This window comes from Eleginops maclovinus, chromosome 15 (assembly GCF_036324505.1).
Source record: "Eleginops maclovinus isolate JMC-PN-2008 ecotype Puerto Natales chromosome 15, JC_Emac_rtc_rv5, whole genome shotgun sequence".
NCBI lineage: Eukaryota > Metazoa > Chordata > Actinopteri > Perciformes > Eleginopidae > Eleginops > Eleginops maclovinus.
In genome coordinates this window covers 3,931,880-3,959,710 of record NC_086363.1, presented here as the reverse complement: position 1 = coordinate 3,959,710, position 27,831 = coordinate 3,931,880, and the positions used below count along the sequence as shown (strand labels likewise).

The following is a 27,831-nucleotide window of genomic DNA, read 5'->3' as shown; positions in this document are numbered from 1 at the left end:
TGCAGGAAGAAATAAAACCGACATCATTACAGAGAGTAATGTTCAATAATTGGCTTTTATTCTTTCCCTACTTGATTACGTACGTGATTATTATATCAGCTGAAGAAATAATGTCATAAGAATTTCTAGTTTTGTTTAATTTGTAGCAGAGGTGTCGTTTTCTGCTCCTTTCCTGAACTCCTCATATGGACATGGTGTCCCCGCCCAGCTCCAGCAGGCTGTGCGCTGTCTCTCCGCCCAGTGCGTGAGCGAGGGAGATAACAGTGGAAACTGGGCAGGGTCTGCCTGCACATGAAAGCAGGCTCTGTGAGTGTGCAGTCAACTTTCTTTACAGAGAAGTGGCACGCCGCTGCGAGCCTTTAAACTGCGCTTAACTTCTTCTGTTGCTCAACTTCGGGAAGTATGAGGATTTGTTGTTGAAGGAATGCACGGATTTGCTGTATTTCCCTCCTCGGCATAGTGTCGTGACTTCTGCCAAGCTTCGAGCAAACAGCATTATCCGGGGCTTTATTTTAGGCGTGCAATCGTCAGTAAACATGCAGCATGATGTGCAGCTGCACCTCTAACCGTGTTTCGCTGTATTGAAGGACGGTTTGCACGTCGTGCCTGTGCAGTGGCTACACGGGTCACCGCCGTGCGTAACGCTGGCTCTCCATGGAGGACTGCTTGGAAAAGCCGCTCATCACAACCCACACTTTAAGTCAGTGAGTGACCCTTTAAACATGATGAGTATAGACCAGGACGGGATATCCCTACCGGTGCCCTGCTTCGGAGTTTGCAGAGAGAGCCACGGTGGGGAAAGCAGTGGAGGTGGAGGAGGTGGAGGGATCCCCGCAGCTGGGACTTTCTGGCAGGACTCTGTGGTCACAAGCGGGGGTCTCAGCCCGACCCCATGCAGCAACCCGATGGAAGGAGGGGGCTTGCTGTCCACCGGGAAGTCATGCAAAAGCAGGCCGGTGACGGTGGCCTATGTGGTGAACGGAGAGGCGAGCCAGCAGAATAACGCGGAGAGCATGGCGCTGCAGTGCCTGAAGGACGCCTGCGAGACGTCGGGCAGCAAGCTGGAGACTGTGAACTTTGGGAAGCTGGACTTTGGGGAGACCACGGTGCTGGACAGCTTCTACAATGCAGGTGAGTCAAAGTAACATCCAACCCGAAACACACTTCCCAAACTGCTCCTGAAGGCTGCTTTATAATCAGAAATCAGAAATAGGTTTACTGCCAAGTTTACAAATCATACAGTATGCGCTGTACTGAAAGATATGACAAGTGTTAAGATGTGCAGATATAAAGAGAGCTTATGTACACATGCAAAATATTCAGAGGGTTGTGCAGAAATGGCTATACTAGAGTTGAATAAAAACAAGTTATTGCTTACATTCTTGTGATGCATAGTGTCTGCGGAGTGGCTGTGGGTAAGTATCGGTGGCCTTGTTGATCCACAGGAATGTAATCTTTGCTCCCCATTGTAATGATTAAACTAAATGATCAATACCCAGTCACCCCAGAAGTGCCATTACTTCATGATGGCATGTCACAGGAATGCTAGTATCAGGGGTCAAAGGTCACCTTCCCCTTGGAAGCTGTTTGCCTGCAGGACAGGTTGCTGTTTGCTCCTTGAACACAACACTGCTTTGCATGTCAGGGCTTGAGGCTGCATGCTCAGTTATTTCCCCACTGTACAAAACAAAGCTGGAAGTCATTGAGCAGGAGGGCATCATTGGGGTTTGTTTCATTTGCTCCATAAATGTAGGGGTTTGATTGTTATACCCCCCCCCCCCCCCCCATGCATAGTTTCCTCCCTTCCATTGTGTGCCTCCTGTATTGTGCCAGACTGTCATCATGGGGGAAACCATGAGGCTGGACTTTCCACTGGAAATCTACGAGCGGGACTCTAGCCTGAACCCTGAAAGCACTTTCCCCATCTTACTAGTGTTGTATGTGCAGAAGCTGGCTCATAATCCGAGTGGAAACGTTCAGTTGAACAAAAAGTCAGGGTTTGTGGTCAAATAAGAAGCAGCTGTAATGCACAGGGTGTGTTGAAGAGCCAGTGTTTGCATTTCACTCCCATATTTGGGATGAGGAGGATCTGTTCATCAGATATTGCACATATCAAACGACATAGCCCAGATTCCTGCAGCTGTTCCTGAGAACCACAGAGCCTTTCAAAGGAAAACAGAGCAGCAAAATACCAGAATATAAGTTTCGAGGACAAAACAAGTATTCATCCAACTTTGAGGGGCCTACTTTATTAGCCTTAGATAGCATGGTGATTTAAAAGTATCACCTGAGAAGACCTTTATCCTAAAGACAAGCAGGAATGAAGAGCTGAATCCTTTTGATTTCATTTCTAAAAGCTTTGGAGCATGTTTTCGACAAGGACAGCAATGAGTAATAATACGCTGTAGAAGTGCAGCGTGTACAAATGAAAGAACATAGTAGAAGAAAGCATTCAGAAAACTGGCAGAGAAGTTCCCATTGAGCCTGTTTTATGTGATTTGGAGGTAAAAATAGATGTGTGCATTGTAGTCCAGCTACATTTTATTCGAAAGTGAATGATCTGTAGTGCTTTTGTTAAAGACCATGACAGTGGCTATAATTTAGACCCGCTTTACATTGAAATATAACTCTTTATACACAGTTTATAAGATGTAATTAATTGCCGATATCTTAAAGTCAATCTAAATTGCACTAATGGATCATTAGAAGAAGCTGGGGTTGCCAGGTTGTGATTCTATATCATTTGTGAAGTCATTAATAAGAGGTTTCTCTCTCTAATAAACATAAAATGTGTCGTTATGACTGTAAGTAAACATAAATGACAGATTTGACACACTAATCGATTAATCGGGCAGATAATTGGCTGATTAATATAACGGGAAGAAGAGCTGAAGGATGGAAACTTCTTTATTTTGTCTCACATGCATTCAATAGAGCGAAATTGGACCTCTGCGTTTAACCCATCCTAGTACTAGGAGCAATGGGCAGCTACCAGTCCACAGTGGTCCGATTGGGATGTGAACCAGCATCCCTTTTGGTTCAAAGACCAAGTCCCTACAGACTGAGCCACTGCCACCTATCCCAATATAATGGGCGATGGTTTTAGACAGGACTTGTTAGTTTCTTGAGAGAAATGTATTGACGATAAATGATGAATCATTTGAAAAGTTGCTGCAAAATGAAGTGAATGACAAGTTTAAAGTTATATTAATGTTCAAATAGTCTCATTGAGGAAGTGCAGTAACTCTCTTGTGATGTAATTTATGTACCAAAAGTTCTTTTTTAACCCGCATCATAATAACCAGGCAGTTGTTTTTCTGTTGAACACATGACAGGCTTGTTGCTTGTCATAACATCATGTTATTAGTTGTACAAACACTTGATGTTCTTCTTCTTTTTTCTTACTCTGAACTACTGTGGAATTTTCCCATAAATTCCCATGGGCGGGCAGAGGCCTTTTCCAAAAAAACCCTGAGCACTATCTGCTCAGACACACGTCGCTTCATCCTCTTCCTGCATGAGTGTGCATCAGAGATGAAGGCCAGACGGCGGAGACCTTTAAACAATGAGCTCAGAGACACGCCGAAAGCATGTGTTGATTTGGAAAGGTGATTTTCCAGATTCAACACTGCCTTAAATGTCTGAGCGATGCGACGTGCTGATCGTCCAGCCTCTGGGCAACGATACACAGGGGAGAAACGTAGATGCAATCTTTACACAACAATAATGACTAACCATATGTTATCAGGTTAATTTGTATTCCTCTTGATATGAGATGTGTTGATCAGGTGCAATCTGAATGTGTTTTTCAGTCTGTCTTACTCACAGTGATGTTATTGATTGAGACTTATCAACAGTCATGGTGTGTAAAACAGAAACAAATAAGAAGAAACTGCACATGTAAATCATAAAAAGGAATATATCGTCAACAAATACAGTATATATGGATACGAGTAGAGCTTCAATTTAGGATGAATCTGCTATTTAGTGCATTTCTTTTCTTTGGACACAGTCAAATATATGCAAATGTGAATTTAAAGCAGACATATTTTGCTCATTTTCAGGTTCATATTTGTATTTTGTGCCTCCACTGTGACATATGTAGGAGCCAAATTCAAGGTTTATGTGTTTTCTATTAATTATGTGGTATTTTTTTACATATTATTAGTAGCTTGGTTGTTTAACCTGGCTGCACTCCCCTGCTCAGTGTGGTTTTGTATGGAAAGAGAGAGAGGGTGAGTTGGGAGGCCAAACTTTCTTTTGACAGCGATTTATAATGAAATCCTACAACATTTTTCCACCGCAGTATCCTTAACCATCAGTGGCATCACACTTAAGTTTATCTGCACCTGGATAAATTGTATTTTTGCTTGTTTTTCCTTCAATAAATGGTCAAACGAATCAGAAGGAGTGGAGCATTTGTTTGCATGTGTCAAAGTGTTTCTATGCCCGTATTTATCCCCTCGCGTCCGCTTTTAATTAGACTGCCTATAGCCGCTGTTTTCATGCTTTATGTTCAAAAAGGTCTTATTTTCTTTACATGCACAACAACCTGTACTGTATAACACACTGCAGGAAAATATTTCAGTACTATTTTAAATAATTATGGCCTCTTTTTACTCTGCATGTTAATTGCATGTCATGCTGTGCGGGTCTAAAGCCATCTCGGTTGCAATCTGTGCACCATATGCAGTCTAAAGCGTGTCAGATTGAACATTTGATCCTGTTTTGGGGTTTATAATCTGTACATTTGTTAACAAAGGGCAACAAAAATATGTCTCTGTACAGTGGGACCAACATCTTATGTTCATGAGCAAAGAACACTCCATTATTGTGCACTTTTATCTGCCCAAAAATTGTATATTTTTACCTAGCAACACGACTGAACTCTATCTTCTGTTTTCACAATCTGTAATTAGATTGGGTTTCCTGTACCTCTTATCACTGCCTACGTTAGGACGTGATGCATATAGTTAAAGTCTAACATTGATCATCTGTTCCTCCTGCTGATAAAAGACTTCTGCTGCAGAGAGTTGTTGCTTACAGTCGTCTGAAAGAGGTTTATTTCTAGTTCACAATAACGCAGCAGCTGAGATCGATTCACTTGCACAGCATCTGTCAGTGCTTCACTCCTCCGTCTGTCCTGACTCATTGCAATTTATTATCCACACCCTTAATGTAGGAACCCTAACTAACCTTGGAGTATTGACCACTCATCCACTGAGCGAGCAAAGTGCACAATGCTTTCGCGTGATTATGAACGCATCAGTCTGCTTCTGTGGAACTGGTTATTCTGAGCTGCAGAAAGACAAGTCTGTATTTTTTTTTTTTTTGAACTCCAGATGTCTGAATCATCATCCACCTTCTCTATTTTCTATCGCGGTTCAAAGGTGTGTTTTGCTTGGACCACAGCCAAGCCAATCCTCAGCCGTTGCATGTGGGAATAATGGAGGTGATGTAATGCAATGGCGCCAGTCCCAGAATCCAAATAAGTGAATGTGTCCAACAAAAAGGGACAATAGTGTAGATATAGTCGTAGATAGATAAGGGGTATTGACTTACTTAAAGGGACAGTTCACCCACAAATCATCTCATAAAGAGCTACTGATAAATCCAGATTGGGGATACCAAAGATATCACACCTGCATGAAACTGCTCACAACAAAGTCTATGGATTATCTTGAGAACTTGGGTTGAGGAGACTTTAAGCAGATCTAGTTTCAAAAAATATGAGGAAAAGCAAACATGTGGCGACTAAAAAAGAAGCCAATCTAAATTGATTAAAGGCACTCTAGGTAAAAGGACATTTAGTATTTTATTTTGGAGTGATTTAATCCTTATAATAATGATAATAGTATAATAGTAATAATGATAATGGATCTTAACCAAAACATTTCTTCAGAGGTGTGTTTTTACTCTGCTCTCAAAACTAATTGGTCTATCTTGTACTCGAAACAATAAGTCAATAGGATTCAGAGTTGATAGTAGATCTTCCCTTGATCAAATTGAAGTAAATTAAGCGAAGAGACTTTGATTGATGGATTGAAGTAGTGAGCAGTTAAGTGAGTTTGCTCAATATGTTTTAAATAATATATTACTCTGGTGATGAAAGGACCACTCATGCATGCTGACGTCCTAATGCTGGTAAAACACATTCAGCAACAGCAATCCTTTCTTTCTCCTGTCAAATGAAAAAAGAAATCCATAATGAGATACCTGCTGAATACCACAAAGGATTTTAAACACGCCAGCCTCTACAGTGCCATAATGCCATGTTTCAAAGCAATATCAACTTATCAAAGGATCAAGTCAATGGCTCGGCTGTTTGCTCATCGCTGTGGTATGCAGAGCTGTATCTCTCCTGCTGATCATTACACTGAACTACTGCGGGATTAACAGAGAGCACAATGGCTTTTTGAAACAATTCCTGACAACTTTGAAAAGCAACTCCTCGTCAGTCTGAGTGTTTTTCTGACCTGTTGTTTTTGTGCTCACTGTTCACCACTCCACCAGCGACACAGAAATCGTTTTCAGGCCGTCCACTCATGCTTTTTTAGTTGTAGGTTGTATTCTTGAGAAGGCTGAGAGAAGTGCAGTGTTGAGCTCTGGCCACAATCTAGAATGATTTTTCAAAAGCATGATAGCCTCTACAACATCATAAATACAAAGTCAACACATTTTCTTACATGTATGTTATGTTTGTATTGCCTGAAGTGGCCCTCAGCTGTTCAAATACTACATTTCCATCATCATACAGAAAGAATTCCACAAGTTTGAAGCAACATTCAATCACTATTAGAGCAAAACTGCCTATTTTGAGAGGACTTTCTACTTTGAGAGGACTATTCTACTAGCTTGCTAATTGACGGCTAATTACAATCAAAACGTATCCTTTCTCAAAACTGTCTTTAAACTATTCCTTGTATTGAGGAACATTTTGTGCCGGGAGGAATTTGTGTGTCAAGTTCACCAAAGTTAAACTTGATTTGAAGTATTTACTTTTCATCCTTTAGCAAATCTACAGATCCAAGTGATTCAACTGAAACCAAAAGGTTTTGCTGCCAGATTTTATTGTTTCAAATGTGTGTGAATGGACCTTTTATTGGGAAGCATTTCAAATGTCCTAAGCATTACTCCCAAACAAGGCACATGGTGTAATCCTTGCACAGCAGGTGGGATCTCTCTGTGTTCGATGTCATCACACTCTCCAGTCAGCTGACAGCCTCTCGTCCCGGGCTTCACCAGCATAAGACTGACACTCGGCTTCAGACTGCTCTGTAATCCCGTCAGCTGGCCCTCCGCTCGGTTGTTTATCCTCCCTCTTGTTGACACTGTATGCCTGGCTGCTCCTCAGAGGTGAGAGAGCACAAGGTCAGAGGGATTAAACCCACAGGCCACTCTCTGCCGTCTGGGGCCGAAAGCGACCTCTCATCGGTGTGAGACTGTAGGAGCAGTGTTGGCAAGAAAAGGCTGTTTTCATGCTGATATTTGCCAACAGGAAGTGCGTGGTGTTCTTCTCCGTTCACCATTGTTGTGAAACCCACATTCCACTTGAAGTGTGTCAATGATAAAACACTTTGTGTCATTTCATCATTTTACATTGCTTTGACATGTGTACGTGCCCTGCAGACTAATAACAATTAAACCCAACTGTAGTACTTCAGCGTCAAACAGTGTGTTAAGTGAGTATTCGTCATATACATGTACACTGAACAAGATGTAAGTGCCGTTTACTGACAGTTAAACCTGAGGGCAAATGTCCTAAGCACTCTCAAGAAAAAGGACAGACGGTGGAGAGGCGGTGTATTAAAGCAGGTCTTATCAGGGGTTCATTTGAGGTAAAGGCAGCAGGAGGTGCGGGTAATCGGCGTCTTAAGAAAGCAGCTGAGGGTGAGTGGCTCGTATATCAGCGTGATAATGTACCAGGAAGTGGTCCGGATCTAACTTGCCAAAAAGATCAGTGGGATTACTCTGTTGCATGCAGAAGACTGTGTGTGTACAGTGATAGAAGAGGAGGAACATTTAGGAACAATCCTTTTGATTTGAAGTGAAAACTATAAATAATAAAGCTGATAAACAAACACTGACTCTATCTGAGGGAGAAAAACTGTTACATGCACTCTATGGTATTTAATATCGAGATTGTAACCAGGTATCTGTAAACAGAGGCGGTGTTTCTCATCAAAACTTTACTCTGCTCACTGGGTGTTTGGATTCTGCACATGCACCGCAAAGGTCACAGACTGATGTGGATGCAAAACTGTGTGTTTGAAAGTAAAACAAGGGTGGTTGTGGGAAGGAGAAAAAATTGTTTCAAAGTGGCAACATCTAAACTGTGTCATTTCACAAGTTAGAGGCGTCTGTGACCGTACTCTGTAAGTTTACACAGGGGCCAAGTTCCCTCCTTTTTTACCTCTCACTCTTAGTCATCTACTGAAGGCTGCCAATGCCCCTCTGGATATTAACCCGTCTTCAGACAAATAAACGTTACATTTTCACCTGAAAGAAAGATCCCTTTGCACGCTCACACAAAAAGACTGGTGTACGTAAAGCCAATATAGTAGCTAAAATCTAGTCCGTGCTAACAGTGACAATGCTAACATGTTGATGCTAAGCAGACACATAGTTTGTTGTGTTAGCATGCTAATATTGCATAGCATGCTACTTTGCACTCAACACAAAGTAGAGCTGCATTAGTCTTACAGGTATTTAGTCAAAGACTTGGAAAATGATGGCTCTACAAGAATCTGGGAATATCTGTACAACATTCACTGGATAAGTTTAAACTCTGGACAAACGGACCAACGATATTGTCACTAGGGATATGCTAGCAGCATCACCAACTTCTCGAGAGTATGTAAAGTCAAAAGGTCCTTTTAAAAACAGACAACTTCCACAACACTGACGACAAATACAGTATAGATATCATTTATCATCCACAGTAGCTACGTGACGTTCTGCTAATAGATGGAAAAGCAGAACTGTTGTTGATTGGTTCTCTATGAATTGGGTTCCCCGGTTTGTCAAGTATAAGTTAGATCAGGTGTTTGTAAGGTTGTGTGTGTGTGTGTGTGTGTGTGTGTGTGTGTGTGTGTGAGAATGCTTGTTGAACACATTTCTGCTGGGTGTAGCGTCATTTCAATGCAGCATTTTGCAAGAAACCACAGCAGCCCCTCAATCCTATCAGGTGAAGTCATGAGGTTACATCTCTGTTGACTTCCCTCTCGTTTAAGCAAATTTCTTGAATCGAGGAGGCATGTCGGGGCAACAGCAGCACGAGTTTCTCACAGCGCGTTTGTCAGATGAATTCACATTCTGTTCCCAGCTCTCCTCCCCCCTCGGGGCCATGGCACTGCAGTTTGTAAGAATCTCTGTGTGTGTGAAAAGCAACAAAGTGGAGCAGAAGTTTGAGAAGAAAGTGTCAGGAAAGCATGCAACTGGAAGGCTGGTCTCATTTCCTGCATCGGGGTGTTTTCTGGGTTGTTTCTTTTCAAGCACACTTGTGTCTAAAAATACAGAAGGCATTAGTCTGTCTGCTGGGCAGGGCATCCAAACTACAGAATAACCATTGTCTACTGTTTCCCATGTGATCCTCTGGGAGACCACATGTATTTGTATGCAGAAATGCTAACTTAATAGACTTGTATGGCTCTGTTCTTCCATTCCCAGGGATGTATTTTGGGAGAATGCCTCCGGTGGCTGTTTACTTTGTCTGGCTCTTAGACTTCACATGAACCTTATTTTGTGTTTGTGACGCATTTTCCTCAAGATATTTGTTTTGTTCCAGGCAATCCCTCAATACATATTAGTGCAAGTTTATATTTGTTTGATCAAGAAACACATTTACGTACAAAACCATAACACCACAATGTACTTTTGAAAAGGTAATGGAATCTCCACGAGGGGACAAATATTCACCACCTTGTTTTTACTTAAAGCTCTTGCAGCCGTGGCTTCTGCAAATTTGACAAGATGTGTCATCGTAAAAGGAAGATCCAAAAGGGTGTGTGTGACATGCCTTGAACAAATACCTGCTTTCCAAAAAGCTCACCAACTTGTCATTCTGCAGAACTGTTTCCAAGTCCTACTAAATCTGAATTGTGTGAGAATAATTGCTTAGATAATGATTTTGTCACCGCTTAGAGCAATATTCTGCTTATTTGGGCCATATTTTGTATCTATTGGATCGATTTGCTGGCACAGGCAAGACAATACACTATTTATAGTAGAACAGTATAACATGGCAATGCTATTCCAAGAAACGTAGCATGAGGAAGGAAATGCATTCAATCTGTGAGGCTTCAAGGATTCACACTGTGCCTTTTTAATGATTGTGAACCCATAGCTGGGTTTGTTTACAAGAAAACTCCACAGGGGTTTTGAAGTATAGGTCCTGTGTTGAAGACTCTATTATCCTGCATCTCGCTGCAACCTGACAGCAGTGACACATCGGCTGTTCGTGCAGCTGCCAGAAATCACGCGAACGCTGCAAACATCTTCTGGAGTGGTTGGAAATTTGGCCAGGATCTTGGACATTATAAACACCAGAAGTTACTCTTGCTTTGAGGTGAGGAAAAAGAGATTTCCAGTGGAGTTTGGAGACAGTTATTCCACTGTCTGAATCCACTCTCTGCACTCCCCAACACGAGCCTCTTTCCCTCCTCCTCCATTAGCGATAAGGGGAAAAAGCTCGACAGCAACACACTGTTTCACTCGCATCTGTTTTCCTCGCTGAGTCTCCATGGCTACAACATCCTCGGTGTAGTTGTTATGTAATTGATTGTAACGAGTGCTTTCTATTTGCTTACTGTACCTGTCCTACATACTCAGAGTCAGGCACGATAAACTGCAGGCCATTACAGCCGGACTGACCAGGGTAAACAGTGCCCGAGTAATTTAATAACAGTGCCTTAAGCATTGAGGCACGATGACATTTTCACAAATATCAAGAGTTATTAGGTCAAAGGCAGAGCTGATACCTGCACATGAAAACACTTTATTCCTCTGCTAGAGACAACATGTTATTGTTGATGTTGGTCACTTCAAACACAAAGGTATTTATTTGGACGGAGATTCAACTTTCGCTGACAACTCTTATGCTTTTTATTTACTATTTTAAATCCATGCAGCACTTGTTTGGTAAAAATGAAAATCCTGTTGCATGTCATTAATGCTTGTTAGATAGATAGTCGAGTGGATGTCATGTATGTCTTAGTTTGACATGTTTCTTATGCAGAGAACAATAAGTCAATTAATTGATGAATGGATCAAAAGTCAATTCATCAGCTAAAATGTTTAGAGTTATTTAAACAGTTTAAATATTACGTTTTTTTAATTTCTCAAATGCAAGGATCTTATAAAATCAGTAAACATTTAAAATATAATTGTCTATATTTCTAGAGCTTTTGACTATATCTCTCAGCCTCCATTCGTAAATGAAACTCAGCCTTTGTGATGTAAGCACGTAATTGATCTTAAAAATACTGAGTTTGTAATAGTTGAGAACCGCCATTCTCATATTTAAAAAAATCCTAAAAGAAAACAATAATTCATAAGTAAACACCCTTGTATTGTTTGCATGCACTGTGTACAGCTTAAGGGATGTATAGTGCCAAAGTTGCACACAGCCTTGGCATTGTTTACAGCTGTGGGCTGTTTACATTCCTCCGACCGCCCACAATCATTGCAATAGATTTCTTAAGAGTCCGAATGTATGCTCTCCGTTTGGCTCTGCGCACAGAAGAAAGGGTTGCTGAGTTAATCCATATCTACTTGAACAGTCTCGGGGGTTATCTACATCCTGCTGCGATTTAAAATATTGAGCAGACCCCCCTCCTCCAAAAAAAAGAGATTGTGCATCTGGTAGAAGCTCTCCGGAGACGGCTGAGAAAGATCTATAAAGAGGAGCCAGAAGACTCCATGCAGCTCTCTCTATCTGCTCCTCACCCCCTCCCTGTCTCACCCCCTCCAGCACTGGGCTTGAGGAACCTGCAGCTGCAAACCAAGAGCTGCTGGAAGCCAGATAGTGAAGAGTATTGAATTATTTCCCTCCTCTTCTTTGAGCAGTAGGCGATTTGGGTAGCAGGTCCAGCCGTAGGAGGTGTAGCAGGATTATCAGAGCTATGCATGTTTTGGGTTTCTTTTCCCCCAATTTGTTTCATCTCTCCCTGTTTAAGATAGATGCTTCACTACTGATTTTGTGATTGCAATGGCCACAACAACAGCCAGCGTGATCAGGTGGCAGGGCTGTTTAAACGGTGACTCAAGTTACTCTGCTTCACACAGCCTTCTGTCAGCACTATGCTGGCAGGTCTGCGGATGCACTGGCACGCACTCGGCTCTGCTGTTGGATCCAGAATTGAGCACGACGTCTGAAGCTCTGCAAAAACATTCAGATGCTCCACTGTGAATCGGGGAAAGTCACAGGCATTGTCTGTATGATGTCTCTGCTGTATGACATCCAGATTATTGTTCTTAATGATGCATGTAGCCGCTGACAGAACACAAAACACATTTTAGATACACCTTGTCACTGCTAAGGGAAGCGAGACATTTTGTAGGGGGAGTATTTACAGCATGTCTACTGGCCTTGAAGTGTGATGCATTTCCTCCTTTGGTTTATTTAGTCATAAAGTGAAATGTTTGTCAGGGTTAATTTTTTTGTCCCTACCAATGCAATGGAGTTTATTGGGAGTGAAGCATAAAATGAACCCACTCAACACCAAAGCTTGAGTTCTATGAGGAGATAAATATTCAACTAGAGCTGCTTTAAATGATTATTTCCAGTAGCCTAAAGTGACGATCATAATTTATACTTTGTTTTAAATGCAATGCTTTTGAATGTACACATTCGAACAGAGGAAAGCAGCACGTCCTCACAGTTGAGTAGATGAAACCACGTTGGATGCTTTTGCAAAGAGTCCAGGGTCATGCTAGTGGCTTAGCATACGTGTCCAGAATGGGGCTTTAAACTAAAAGCTAACATGCTAATATGCTCAAAATGACAATGCTAATATGCTAATATAAAGCAAGTGTACCATTACCATTTTCACCATCTTAATTTACTGTATTAGTTAGCTAGCACACAAACACTAAGCCATTAGTGATCCAATTTCTTTTAAAAATCTGAAATTGGAAAGTTTCAAATGTCTGCCTAATGCTGATGCTACTGCTAGTGCTAAAAATAACACAAACCATAGGGAGACTGTCCGATCTGATGCCAATCCTGTATTGATTTATTGACTAACTATCAGAGCTTTTGTTTACAATATGTTTGGGCTCAGATAAGATGTTAAATATTTGCCTGCGTTACAACTGTAACTCTGATTTGAAGTAAAAAATGTGTCTGTGAAGTGAAAGCCAACCATCCTGTCGGGGAATTGAAGGATGATTGTGATTATGTACGACTACCACTGCATTAAGCTTCTTATTAAGGTGTGGCACGTGTTTTTCCCTGTCTTGTTTTATGATATTATAGTCATTATGAATCTAGACTGAAAAACACTTCACACTGACTATATATCATCAGCTCTCAGGGGTTTTATTGAGAGTACAAAGCACTTATGAGGACTGATTGCTGCACGTCGCCCTGCAGAAGACACTCGCGTATGTCTTGCCCTTTTCCATCTTCATATGTGCAGAGCTTTATATATTATTCATGACCAATATTAGCCCCTGCTTTATGACAGAAAACATGTTCAATACCTCAGTTGTGTTTCTGTGAAGCAGGTTGGGTTTTAAGCACCCCGATGCATCCATGAAAACAACCTTTTCTGTCAGCTGTGTGTTACACTGCGGCTTCCTAATGGCCTGTTTGCATTATAAGCTCTCTGCCTATGTAATATTGATGGTGTCTCCCGCCAGCAGAGAAATGAGACAAGCTTATGTTTTATTCATCCGCCGCCTCACACTGTCTGGATGTTGACATTCAGCAACTTGTGTGAATAAAATAAGAGCACTGAAGAAGCTAAACAGCATTTTATTCTGTGTTAATCAGGTTTGTTTTAACCCAGAGAGTCTTGATTTGAACTTTGCATGGCACAGAAGAAGTCCGAATATTCATTAACTGTTGTGCGTGATCGTGGAGATATCATTATTAGAAATACGTCATGGATATGGAAGTCACAAGTGGTTGTTAAGCAGAGGTCGGCGAGCGAGGATTAAGGTGCTCTTCCGCTCGCTGCTTTATACGTCAGAAAGTGAAACCTGACATGTCTCAGAGCAGAAATCCTGACGTGAAGAAGCCGTCTACTCACCCGGAGGGTAAAATCCCTCTTGATATTCTGCATCACTGCACAGAGCCACAGAGCTTAATATGCCTTATATCCTGTCCTCTGCCTGCTTGGCCTTAATGAAAATGTGAGGCTGTTTTTCTGAAGCACATGTGGAGTAAAGGGAGGGGGGGGTTCATGATGAGAAGCTTTAAGGCCAGAAACAAGTGCCTGCTTCCTAGATGAATTTGCATCACTGATACATGCTCTCCACCGCTGCAGCCAAACTCTGATCTCTCTGCAGAGCTCTGTTGGCATGCAGCTTTACATCTTGATTAAAGGGACTAGTCTACTCACATTCAGGTTCATATATCTATTTAGTGCCTCTTCTGGGACATGACTGCATGCTTTAATGTGCAAAAAGCTCTTTATGTTTCTCATACTGCCTGTGCTGCAGCACCTCTTTTCACCCTCCGTCTGAAACCAGAGCCCAGTCTGCTCTGATTGGTTAGCTGGCCTCCTCTGTTGTGATGATTCACTGTTTGTTTTATCTTTTGAGTGCAAATTGGGCCATAGCCTAGTAAGACCTGATAATAATTGCTCTGTTCAAGATCACTACACACAAGACACTTTTCCCGCCACAAAACGGCCGCAATAGAAAATCCTATTATCTGACAGTTTGACTCGAGAATATTTCAGTGCATTCCCGCAGTGATACTCCACTGGCCTTAAACGACCCATAAAAGAGGTAAAAGATTTGGCGCGTCTGCTCAGAGATTCTCCGCTCTTTAGCTGCATGTAATGTGTTTGTTGACACAGAGAGGAGGATAGTTGGAAGCAGATGAAACGGCAGGGTGCGGCGGCGGCATTATCTCTCCTCTCCTCCTCCCCTCTCCTCTCCTCTCTTCTGTCATTACTGGAGCACAGCGACTGGTCCGATGTGTTTTTGTTTTTATCAGTGGCTCGAGGCAGACTCAGGGAGTACCACCCGCCTCATGCTGTGTTCACTGTACTGCTTATTGTACACTTTTTATATCATGATGTCCTTTAAAATGCAAGAATGTAGGATTGTAGGCTAGTTTTTGTTATTAGTTAATGGAAAAATCTGGCACTTATTTTCCTCAATTAATCAATGGTGTATAAAATGTCAGTAAATAGTAACAAATGTTAATCTAAGTCCCTTAAAATCCAAAGGGATGTCTTAAAATGTGTTGTTTCTCAGCCCAAACCCCAATGATATTCATTTTAACATGATATAAACAGAGAAAAGCAGGAAAAGTCCTCATTGAGAGGCTGAAAATGGACACCTTTCTGCATTCACAGCAGCTTTTAGTGGTAGTAATGCACAGAAATACGAACAATATACAGAGCAATGTGCAGCTTTATCCGTATAATTGCTCACTATCGCGTTAATGCAAATCACTTTAAATGCAATAATGTATGGATTTCATGCCTTTGGCTGGTTCATATACTATCTCTATGTACGGATCAGTTAAACAGCACACTATGAAAGAGCTCTCTGGAAACAGCAGTCTGTTTTGCTGCTCTCAGCTCTTGGTTCAAGGCTGGGAACTCTCCGCCCCTCCACCAGAAGCTGTGGTCCCCGCTGGCTTGAGTGACACTCTGCAATATTTACTTCTGTTGACCTATTGATCCGGATCATACGCTCGAGTCCAGCTGCAGTCAGTGTGGTGTTGAGCGTATTTGTATTCGTAGTTTGAGTTGAAAAGACAGGTTCAAACAGTCAGATCTGTTTTTCACCAGTGTACTTCTGAACTAGCTCGACTTATATCTCGGACACAGGAATGTATAGTAGTGTGAGATACTGACACACATGATGCGGCTTCATATATGTTTATTAACCTTTGACCTCTGAGTTGTGTCTTTCCCTACCAAAACAATAAGGATGTTGGCTCAAATGAAGGCCAGGTGTCAAGTGTGTGACCTGTACCTCTGATATGATGCAGGTTTTACCCACAGATCATTTATAGGATTACTTATATAATATGATAATGAATAGTAAGTCTTCAAATTGCATTTTATTTGAACATTTAAAACATTTAGATATTTAACTTCTAATCATTTTAAAAGACTGAAATGCTCGCTAATAGAAGTGAGTGTTACATGATGATGTCACAATGTTACAAAGGAGTCCAATGGAGTTGTTTGCAGACCATTTACCTGCACAAAAACCCTACATAACACACTACAGGAGAGGGACCTCATTGTCATTAACTATGCTATGCTATTTTACAATATGACAATGAAGCCGTTGAATCAAAAAAATCCTTTAAAAAATGTAGCATTTCCAAAGTTGTGGCAGCATTTTGGAAATTAAATCCTATTTCAACATGAGGTTTGGTGTTGAGAACTGAAAGCCGTCAAGATGAACTGAAACGTTTTAAATTAAAGTTGACGCCTAACACGACATGTCCCTGTCCCTCCCCATCAGACATCGCTGTGGTGGAGATGACGGACGCTTTCCGGCAGCCCTCGCTCTTCTACCACCTGGGAGTGAGAGAGAGCTTCAGCATGGCCAACAACATCATCCTGTACTGCGACACCAACTCCGACTCCCTCCAGTCTCTGCAGGTACAGTGGGAACCGAGAGCAGGACAATCGGTCCTCTCGTTACCCAGACAATCACTGTGGTTCACCAGGGTGGTAATTGAGGCTATTTTTAGAAAAGGAGGTGGGGATTGACAGGAAAGTAATTTGGTGGCAGCGGCACATAAATGCATCGATAATTTGACGGGAGGAAATGCATTTCTGGAAGTCAGCGTTGGCCTCATTTGAAAAACTCAGATCTCAAAGTGGAAATAGAGTTCACATAAAAAGGCAATGTTTGCTGAGTCATCAACCACTTTTTTTTAAGTGTTTAACCTCTGTCTGATGCAGAATGTAAATGTCCCCTCTGCGGGACGATTAAGGGTTCCTTCATTTCCTTTTCCTTAGGTAATCATTGTATTTCCACTAAAAAAATCCACTTAAATTTCAATGCTGATTATTTTTTAGCATGGAAAAAAATCCAAATTATGTTAGGGTTACACATTTAGTTTAGCCCAAAAACAGGTGGATCGTAGTCCTGGTTTTTAAGTATTTTTCATGATCGAAAGTTCAATAACTTCTCTTCAATTTACGACACAAATTCAACTGTATTTCACATCCTTCTCATTAGCTGTTGCTTTTATTGAAAGCAACTTAGAATAGCTGCAAATCAACCATAAAAACTCGGAACAGCAAGAATCCTGCACATCGCTTCACATAAACCAAATCATTTTAAGTGCTACAACCATTTATGTAATTTATTTTTTATATTTGGATGGCCAGGGGGCAGTTGAAATGGTTCGGCACTTTAAAACACATTTAGGGTATTATGCACTCCTGTGCTGATTACTCATGTTACCAGGGTTTGGGTTTTTTTGCTCGACGTGGGCTGCCTCCTACTGTAACAAAGACCACCTCTGCTAACTTCAAAACACATAACACACTGTTATGGAATAAACCAAAACCTTCCCGAAAAGAGCTGAGCCACTAACCGCAACCTGTAAGGGAGAGAGTAACACATCTGTAGTCAGATTCAAATGTCAGATTGTTCCTTTAACTGAGTCAGCATTTGACAACAGTGCGAGTCTTATGGAGCAGACGAGACGTGGTTCACTGAGGCCAAAGCTGAACACATTTAAAATTGTAGTGGAAGAACACTGAAGCCTTTATTGTCGTCACCCTCAGCCAGCAGCCTCGACAAAATACGTACCATGCAGCCTATAGTGCAGATTAAACTTAGCAGTCGAGATAAACATGGCATTAAGAACCCAGATGCACATTTTTAGCTCTATTATTCCTGCTGTGTATGTTTTACAGAGTTCAGAGAGCCTGCTCTGTTTCAGACAGTACCCAATAGGAGTTCCTGTGGTCTGCCATAGTGCCGCCCGCCTGGCTGCTCCCCACCCTGCCTGAAAACACACACACCTCTCTGGAGGCTTTTCTCTGATCTTTATCGGGCTGCTAAATTGTCTCAAAGGGGGCTGTTTTAATGTCAGGGGTTTTCTTTAAATGCTGGAGCCCTTTTAAAATAAATACACATAGACCTAAAGAGGTGTGCCCTCATTCTGCTCACGCTGATTTGAAGTGATATTTTCCTCTGTAGAATAACAAAAGCAGTCTCAATGTAGAAGCATGTGTAGTTTATCAGAAATGTAATAAAGCTGAAGGTGTTTTCCAGTTTGAAATACTTCCCTTTCATACCTTATTGATCCATATTGTAACACAGCCCAGTACATTATCTCAGCACTCGCATGAAAAGCGATTGTGATTTGTCAGATTACATATTGCCATGTAAAGTCAGGGAGGTAAAATGAGTGCTCTTAAATACTTTAGTAGCTCAGCTCAATGATCCGCTTCTTCTAATGTGTGATGAGACGAGCATCACAATCATTCCTGTGTGCTTAAAATGTGATCACAGCATGTACAATTACATCTCTTTTCAATCCTAGAGATTTCAGGCTGCAAAAACAGTTTTAAAGACCTTTAAAATAGATGCTAAATATTACTAAAAAACCCACTTTCAAGGTCTGAATATTGGACTTTGTGCAAGACAAAAGGCTCAGTGTGTTTTAAATAAATAACATCAGCTGATTTCATGGTAAACCAACATGTTGAAGGTACTTCCTACCTCATAAAACATTTGCAAAACCTACTTTAGTTACTTCTTCTCTCATTTTATTGGTGCATGTCTACCTTTAACTGTGCATGATGCCAATAGTTTCTACATGATGTACGTTATAGTGTCACAGACAGAAGTCTTCACTAGATATTCAAATGAAATGATTCATGATGTATGGATTTGAGTTGATCTGTTGCTTTGTTATTCATTAAACAAAAAAAGGGAGAAATGTCCTCGTGTCATCTCTAAACGTACCTTTCTTTTATTCTTTTTTCCAGGAGATAATTTGCCAGAAGAACACTGTGAGTATAAAGCGATCTCTTTTACTTTCCTCGCCTTTGCCTTTAACACATTACTCACCCATTGCGCACACATCACACATCTGATTTGGTGCAGAGAATATGTTTTTCTGCAATATGCAGAGAGCAGAGTCTCTCACACCTTATGCTTTTCTCCTCGGTGTGAGAAAGGTTTTTCTGTTTCGCAGCTCACTTTTGGTAAGAGGCTGATAATCGCTCCTCAGAAATGCAAGATTATAAATGACATGATCTTCCATCTTGCATTGGTCGAGGTGTTTTTCTCCGACGACAGCTGCTGTTTCATGAGCTACAGTAACTGCATGGGCTTTATCTGCATAAATACGATCAAGCATTTTAAAATTTGACTTGCAAACTCTGCAGCATTCAAATGAGGTGCTGCCTTAAAGCTAAGGAAATCCTCCTCTGTACCGAGTCACGTAATGTTGTTTGAATAAAATGTAATTCCATTTAGTTGCACCAACTTAAACACATTGTAGCTTTTAATATTTACATTTTTATTTAAAGAGGACATATTCTGCTCATTTCCAGGTTCATATCTGTATTAAGCTCCTCTACTGAGACATGTCTCCATGCTTTAATGTTCAGAAAGCTCTTTATTTTTCTCATACTGCCTGTGCTGCAGCACCTCTTTTCACCCTCTGTCTGAAACCAGAGCCCAGTCTGCTCTGATTGGTTAGGTGATCACCTCTGTTGGGATTAGTCGACCGCTAAGAGATGTCCCGCCCCTTAAACTATCATGTACAATGTGTTGGAGTGCTAGCCAATAGAAGTGTTACATTGTGATGTCATTATGTTGCAGAAGTAAACAGAGGAGTCCAATGGAGGCGTTTCAGATGGTGGAGTTGTGTGGGAGAGAAACTCCGCCTTTGCAGTCAATTTTCATGCACAAAAACCTTTAACACACTACAGGAAGGGGAAATGCCCCCAAAGCATAATGTGTATGTAAACAAACATTCAGCCAGACAGAGGAGACTGATTTCCATGTTCAGGAAGTCCATGTTCAGACTTGAGATAAAAGGCTTAGCTCTCCTAAGTGGATTGAAGCAGCACTGCTCTGCATGGATCTCCTGATCTCTGACTCTGACTCGTAGCGTGTGAGGAGAGCTGATTATCACTCGATTTATGAGGATGTGAACTCGCTGCTCTCCCCTATGTGCACTCATGGGTCTTTGTTCTCCGTCTGTCTTGCTTCTATGAGGGCACTTCATCTCCTCTGCTAGGGCTGCATGTGCTTTTCAATTGCAGTTTAAAGTGCACTTAAATTGCAAAATCTGCATAATTCTTTCCATCCCTTTGAAGGTATCTAGGCTATGATGAGCAATGATTTTATATAATGTTAAATCTATTTGATTGTGTTGAGACTATGAATCATATCAATACAAAAAAACACCAAGGTCACATGGAAATGTCCAGCCAATAGTGAACCTCCTCATTGGTCATGAAACTGAACACTCAAACTTTACAGTTTATTCCCAAAATAAGAACCCTCTACTCTTCTCTGAGCGACGTGGTTTATGTATAGACACAGTGTTTATTCCTAAATTAGAGAGTATACAAAGGCAGTCACAGAAAATGATCAGAAATGCCAGTCATGCTAACCCCTGCCCCACTTAGTCACTGTAACTGCAATGACCCTTCTTACAAGTAGACAATCTGTGTGTAAAGATAATATTATGCCTTAAAGTACTTGTGTAGCATGGTGAAACGGCTTTGCCTTTGCATTATAGCACAGTATTAAAGATGAAAATGTAATTACAGTGTTATCAGATGCTTACACAGATGTTAGGTTTGGTCTTTGTAATTGGGGCTTTCAAAACAAGAGACAAAGGCCAGGTTTGTATGAAACACTATCCAGCAAGTTTGATACACATTTACTTACTGTAATCACAATAGTTGTTGGCCTGTTGGTAGGAAATATCATCAACACTGATTGGATTCCCTATCAGTGAGTTATGGTCAGCTGTTGGTGTGTTTCTGTGGATGTAAGTGAGTAAGCATGCAGCCAGAATCTTCCAGTAACTGCAAATGGACAGATAGACCATCCACAAGGCTATCAAACCAGATGACTCACTGGTTGAATAGCTGACTCACTATCAGTCACATTCAACAGATTCCCCATGAGCCATTGCTGTCACATGTCTTTCCCTCTGCTACCTGTTTGCAACTAGCGGAGATTAACCTCAATTGACCTGCAGTCGCCCTGGAATACGGGCCTGTGAAAAGAAAGAAAGACATGTGATCCCCGTGACGGCATGCATCTCACACACAGAGGAGCTAAATTTAACATCAGGATTTTGCAACTCGTCTGGTAACACCTGACAGGTCAGACAGATGGCATGCACCGGTGATGTCATGCATTGCTGTTGTAAAGGAGGAAGTAGTTGTCTGCGAATGGCTTTCATTGCTTCAACACGGCACCTTCCTTTCACTTAGCTTTTTTTTTTAGAGCAGCAGCAGCAGCGTGTGTTTCTTCTCAAAGAGGCTGCATGAAAAGCTGAAACTATGACAGAATGTTTTAGCCGTCAGGAGGATGCAGCTGTATGGCAGCCCAACGGTCTTCTGACGCACTCATTGTTGTGCTTCACCACACATCTGACGTACTGGGAATAGCTTTCCTTGAAAAGCCCTCAGCTGTTTCTTGAGGATGTCAATAGTGGATTTCCTGCCTCTCTCTCTTTCTCTCTCTCTCTCTCTCTGCACTGTCTGCAAAGAGTGTGTCTGTGTTGTTTATTCAGCAGTGGCAGGCCACCGCAACAGAACCAACAGGTTTAAAACAAACACAAACTAGAGAAAATCTTCCTCCAGACGAAACACAGATGTGAGGAATTAGAGCTAAGTAAATAAAGAAGAACACTTTTAGTGCTACAACAGCCGCTTAAGCTGAAACAGACGTGAAAATACATGACTCCTGCATGCCACAGCTGCAGCAAATAACAGGGTAGAGCTGTGCACAAGGTGAGCAGCGAGACTACTGCTTCTGCTCGGTGTTCGCGAGCATCACGCTGCATGCACAAGTGGAATCTGTAAATGCACGGCTGCAAGTTAAGAGAGCCGCTCCTAATGGGACTTTCAGCGCTGATACAGATACTTCCTCCAGCCTGATTAGACCGGCTCAGTTATAACAACACAAACACTATTGTCTCTTTGAACTGAGCTGAAACCCTATGTCGTTACCTGAAACCGTCTCAAACTGGGGAAACTGCTCCGACTTCCTCCAGGCAATCTGCTTCCTCCCTGTACAGTGTAGTCTTTAACTATACAGAGTCTATAAACTTGGTTGTAAAGAGCTTTTGTTATGTTATTTATACAAGGTAATGAATGATTCTATTTACTGTATTTACTAATGGTTTTAGACTTCCTATTTTATTCACAAATATGTGCAATATGCCCAGTAGCAATAGTATAACGCAAATCAAATATCAATTAATAAATGTGTTCCCTCTTCCATATAAGTCAATAAAGTGCTCAGAAAGAATGGGCATTAAAAAATACAACAGCTACTTTATTTTTTAATCCATTTTGGGTCGTATTTAATCCAACTATCAAGTGCTTTAGATTCTCATGTTCGCCCACATGGTTCAAATATTGCTGATGACTGTTTCACACTAAACCCACAATGTTATATAAAAGCACTCCTTTCCTCTGATGTTTCAATATACTTATTTTCCACAGACTTGCTCAGCCAACTACACCTTCATCCCCTACATGGTGACGCCCCACAACAAGGTGTACTGCTGCGAGGGCAGCCTGATGAAGGGCCTGACGGAGCTGATGCAGCCCAGCTTCGAGATGCTGCTGGGACCCATCTGCATGCCGCTGCTGGACCGCTTCATCCAGCTGCTCAAAGTGTCCCAGTCAAACTCCCAGTACGTAAGACTGAAGGACCGACAGTGGGGGGGCTGGGTCATAGACTGGACATGTGTGTGCACTGTATTACATGTGGGTTCCTAATGGTAATCATGATTAAGTTTAATTCATACTTTTTAAATCATAATTACCACCCTCTATTCCATACAGTTACGTGCTTGATTATATAGTTTATAAATATACATAATGTTTTTGAGGTCAGTAGCCAAAAGGAAGTTACTAAGCATCAACATTTAAGAAATGCAGGCTATACATTTTTCAGGCTTCCTTGAAACAGATGGTACAAAAAAAATGCTGCTTTTGGATAATCCTCAGGGGGAAATAGTGTAAGATATCTACGCCATATCTATACGTGTCTTTGCTTTGCTAACATTAACAGTAATATACCAATATGAATTATCTTCAATACAATGCACTGAAATGTGACACCAAAAGTGTAGATTTAAGGATTTGCCCACTTTTGAAGAGAGCAAGGCTAACGTCGCTTCCCGCCAAAATTAAGCCCCGCCCACTTTCCGGTGAAAGTACTGCGTTGGGGAAAAGCGGGAAAATAATAGTGTCTTCACTTCCTCAAGCTGCTGAGTCATATATTGCACCTCAAACAACAAATAAATCCAGAGTTACGGTTTCTTTACTTCCTCTACAGAAAACAGGAGAGTAAAAAAGAGGATGTGATTCAGAACTCTCAGTTTCAGTGTCAGCCTGCTGCCTGCCGGACATCCATCCTCTATTCATTAAAGTAAACCATAAATCAACGCCGATCATCGATCTCAATTAACATTGTTTAATATACTGCCCCGGCCAAAGAAAAGGTCACCAGCCTGTGAGGGCAGTGCTGTGATCTGGGGTTGCTGCAGTTGGTCTGGTCTAGGTTCAGCAACGTGCCCAAAGAATGAGGTCAGCTGACTCCCTGAATATACTGAAGGACCAGGTTATTCCATCAATGGGTTTCTTTCTTCCCTGATGGCACGGGCATGTTCCAAGAGGACAATGCCAGGATCCATCAGGCTCAAATTGTGTAAGAGTGGTTCAGGGAGCATGAGACATCATTTTCACACATGGATTGGCCCCCACAGAGTCCAGACCTGAACCCGATGGAGAATCTTTGGGATGTGCTGGAGAAGACTTTGCGCAGTGGTCCCAATCTCCCGTCATCAATACAAGATCTTGGTGAAAAATGAATTCAAGACAGAAATAAATGTTGTGACGTTGCAGAAGCTTGTGGAAACGATGCCACAGCGAATGCGTGCTGAACGAATATTAGTGTGTGACCTTTTCTTTGGCCAGGCAGTGTAGTTCGCCTGTCTGACCATCATATTTAGGCTCCTTGTAGATGAAAAAGCAGCAGTTTTATACTTTTCTTGATGTGCAAACTTCAGATTCTGTACTGCCATTCAAATGACAGCAAGTGTTTTCCCCAAAAGGGATGTGGTCTTGCGTAGAGGGAAAGTACCCCGGATGCGTTGCTGCATTATAGCTTTGTGGGGTTCAGTAGGGTTAGGGTTAATTTGCTTGAGCTCTTCCTAATAACAAGATCCTCTGAAGGAAATGTAGCATCACAGTGTCTGCTCACAGGGCCACGTTGTACTGGATGTGTGAAATGACCAATATGTTTCCGTAAGTATATTTCTAAGCAATGACTGATAAATGAAGGTGTTGGTTGATACATGAAGAGGAAGTCATCTGATTCATTCAAGTTCCTGTAGAGCAAAATGTAGCTTAGGTGTTAGTGTTTGAACTCCGACTGTTTCCCAGCATAACGGGCCTTGTGTTTGATTATCCCACTCTTCATATATTACCTGCTGTAATTATTTTACTGCACCACTCAACTTTCACCTGCGTGGTGATCTACTTTATTGGAACCACTTACCACCTCCTCAGTGTGCTGGTGTAATATTTTAGGCTTTCCGGCCAACAGGCGATGCTGTGAAGCAGCCAGTTGGTTCCTGCTCAGCTCCAGGAAAAGTGACTCAGGTTTAATGGGCACAAAACTAAAGAAAAACACGTATTTTCTAAAGCTTTTGTCTGTTGGACAACAACAAGCATGACGGTCTAACTAGTGAGCACAGCAGAGAGCTCCAGCGCAGGGACCACTGGTATCTAAAGAGCATTCTGTACATTGTTTGAAGGAGCATGACTTCTATTTATATTTGCTATTTACAAAGTAGTGATTGATGTATGGCTCTGAGACCTTTGCTATCTTGTATCTTAACTGTTTGCTGATGCCCCGTCTCAGGCTCACGATTATCTTTTAAAAATCAATTCCACCTTGTTTCATTACAACAGAGATTTCATTTCAAGCTTATTTCATTTCCGTCAGCTCTCTCACAAAGAACAGGTTTACTATGTGAATAAAGAGATTCATTATCTGCCATTTGGGCTTCATCCTCAATCCTACCTGGAATAATACACGGGACAAAAGAGAGCGGGGATGTTCGATTACCTGCAGCAGATAGTCAGTAGTTCATGGATGTTTTGAAGTGAATAATCAAAAGGCTAAATGCAGATAATCAGCCAAAACATGTGCTATAACTTCGCCTAATATAAAATATTCTAAACCTGGCAAAACCATGCTCATAAAATAATTAAAAACACCCCTGGCAGTGAGTGTGATCGAGGTCTAATAACAAACTCAGCAGCTCAGCAGAAAATGTGTTTACGTTTGGTAAAAGCCGAATTCAGGTTTATTATTTAAGTTACACACTTTATAAAGTTGTATTTCTTACAGTTATTGTTTCAAATTACTTTCCTGGAGGGAGACCTTTATTAAATGCTTCCTGTGCAAAACTCATTAAGGCATTTGGAAAGCAGCTTGTCTCACTGGAGAATAATCAAACATGACGTTAAAACAGTAAATGAATGAAAACTCCAATCATGCTATAATTGCCCCTCAAGGAGATGCTTCAATCACCCCCAAAAATGATTGGATTGATTTTAAGAATGGCTTATAATTACACACTAACTTTACATGATTAAAAACAAGGGTGGTTTTAAGATGTTGTTCTTACTTTTTCTCACAGCCAATATTTCCGTGAGACGATTCTGAATGAGATCAGAAAGGCTCGGGAGTTGTACACCGGCGTGGAGCTGGCCGCCGAACTGAACCGCATCCAACAGCGACTGGACAACGTGGAGTGCCTTTCGGTCGACATCGTCATCAACCTGCTGCTCACGTACAGGGACATCCAGGTACACCTGCGCTGTGAATTACTCAGCATAATGTTGTCGTCGGTTGAATTTATGATGCTAACTCAGGATGATTGTTAGAGATAATGTGTTGTTGGTAGACTTGTCTGTGGTTTGTTTTGTGTACGGTCTTTTGGAAGCAGATGTTATTCATTTAGCATGTGTATTTGCCAGAAATCAATCCATTAACACAGAGAGAAAAGCCCCCTGTTCCAGGTTCCCTCTCCTTGCTGTGGTTCATAGAGATCATATGACATATCTGTGGATTAGAGCGGGGTAACAGCAGTCAAACCCTCACACAAGTCACTAGAGGAGATATGCCAAAAATGAATGCAACGGTCTTTGTTATTATGTCTCTAAATAAAATGCAAGGGCCAAAACTTGCAAATATTTTCATTATTGAGAGATCTGATGAGTACTTTCTTTATTTATCTGTTCACACGTGCCACAAAAAAGTCAGATTCTCCTTTTTTTTGTTCGTACAAACAGTTCAAAAACCCAATTTTGCTAAATTATAAAAATACAAAATAAATAAATCTTTGCTTTTTAAAGTTTTTACCAGTGAGAAAAACTCAGACATTCATCTTCATTAGACTTTTGGAGGCCAACAATAACCTCTTGAATGACAGCAATTATTGTACATGTAAAGTGTTGCTCAATTTCAATCTGAGTTTAGTGGAACAAACGATAAACCAATCAGGATCTAGGACTTACTTCCAGGTTTAAACCACGTCACAACCCTGATTATACACCCGGAACACATGACTCTTTAGAAAAGCATGTGCAAAAGCTTTCAGCCTAACATCCCAAGCGTTTAGTGTGTATCAGACATTCAGCTCTTGCCCTTCTTGAGTTCAAACAACCTGCTGACTAATTAGAGATGATCTGTCTGTGCTGCTGATGACCTTGGTACTGTACAGCACCACAGCACCGGTTAGACAGAGGACACTGCCTCAGCATCAATCTGTCAGCGTCATCGCTTTTGCGAGCGATGCTTCCTCAAACAGAAGCCGTGGCAGACCGCCTGGCGAGAGCTCGAGGCGAAGCGTTTGGTCTGCTCTCCTTAAATCTGCCGCTCTTTTCCGCTCTTTAGTCCCCGCAACGCAACGACCCTCCTCGTCCAAATCTCCCACTCACCACGGGCAGCGCTCAGCCTCATGAATCTTTTATTAGGACAACAAGCATCGAGGGCGTGCTGAATTATTCAACATGCTTTGGGTATAGCAGTGACTATGTAGGAAAGTAGCTGAAACTAAAATATGATAAAGGGGCCACTCAATTATTGAAGTGCTTTTGTAGTTAAGTAGATAGTTGAGACTTGGACATAATGAATAAAATGCATCAGAAACTCTCCCTCTGGCCTCCAAGCCGCTCGGTACCTTTGATGGGTTAGAGTGTTTGGAGGTCCTAAAATGCTTAGCAATGATCAAGAGCTCATCAGTGTGTTCTTTACTCACTTATCTTCCAGGATTATGAGTCCATCGTGAAGCTGGTGGAGACTCTGGAGAAGCTTCCAACCTTTGACCCCGTTGCTCATCCACATGTGAAGTTCCACTACGCCTTTGCACTGAACAGGTAAGCT

The 27,831-nt window shown here is 41.6% G+C and overlaps 1 protein-coding gene across 1 annotated transcript in view; it reads left to right on the top strand.

Moving 5' to 3' along the window:
• The first annotated feature begins 285 nt into the window (after nucleotides 1–285).
• map3k5 (mitogen-activated protein kinase kinase kinase 5) overlaps nucleotides 286–27,831 on the top strand; it is a 59,501-nt gene continuing 31,955 nt past the window's right edge. The window contains exons 1-6 of the mRNA XM_063902825.1: nucleotides 286–1,131; nucleotides 16,663–16,802; nucleotides 19,155–19,178; nucleotides 22,869–23,062; nucleotides 26,084–26,252; nucleotides 27,718–27,824. Coding sequence (XP_063758895.1) covers nucleotides 723–1,131; nucleotides 16,663–16,802; nucleotides 19,155–19,178; nucleotides 22,869–23,062; nucleotides 26,084–26,252; nucleotides 27,718–27,824 — 1,043 coding nt within the window. The 5' untranslated portion in view covers nucleotides 286–722. The remainder of the gene's footprint in view (nucleotides 1,132–16,662; nucleotides 16,803–19,154; nucleotides 19,179–22,868; nucleotides 23,063–26,083; nucleotides 26,253–27,717; nucleotides 27,825–27,831) is intronic.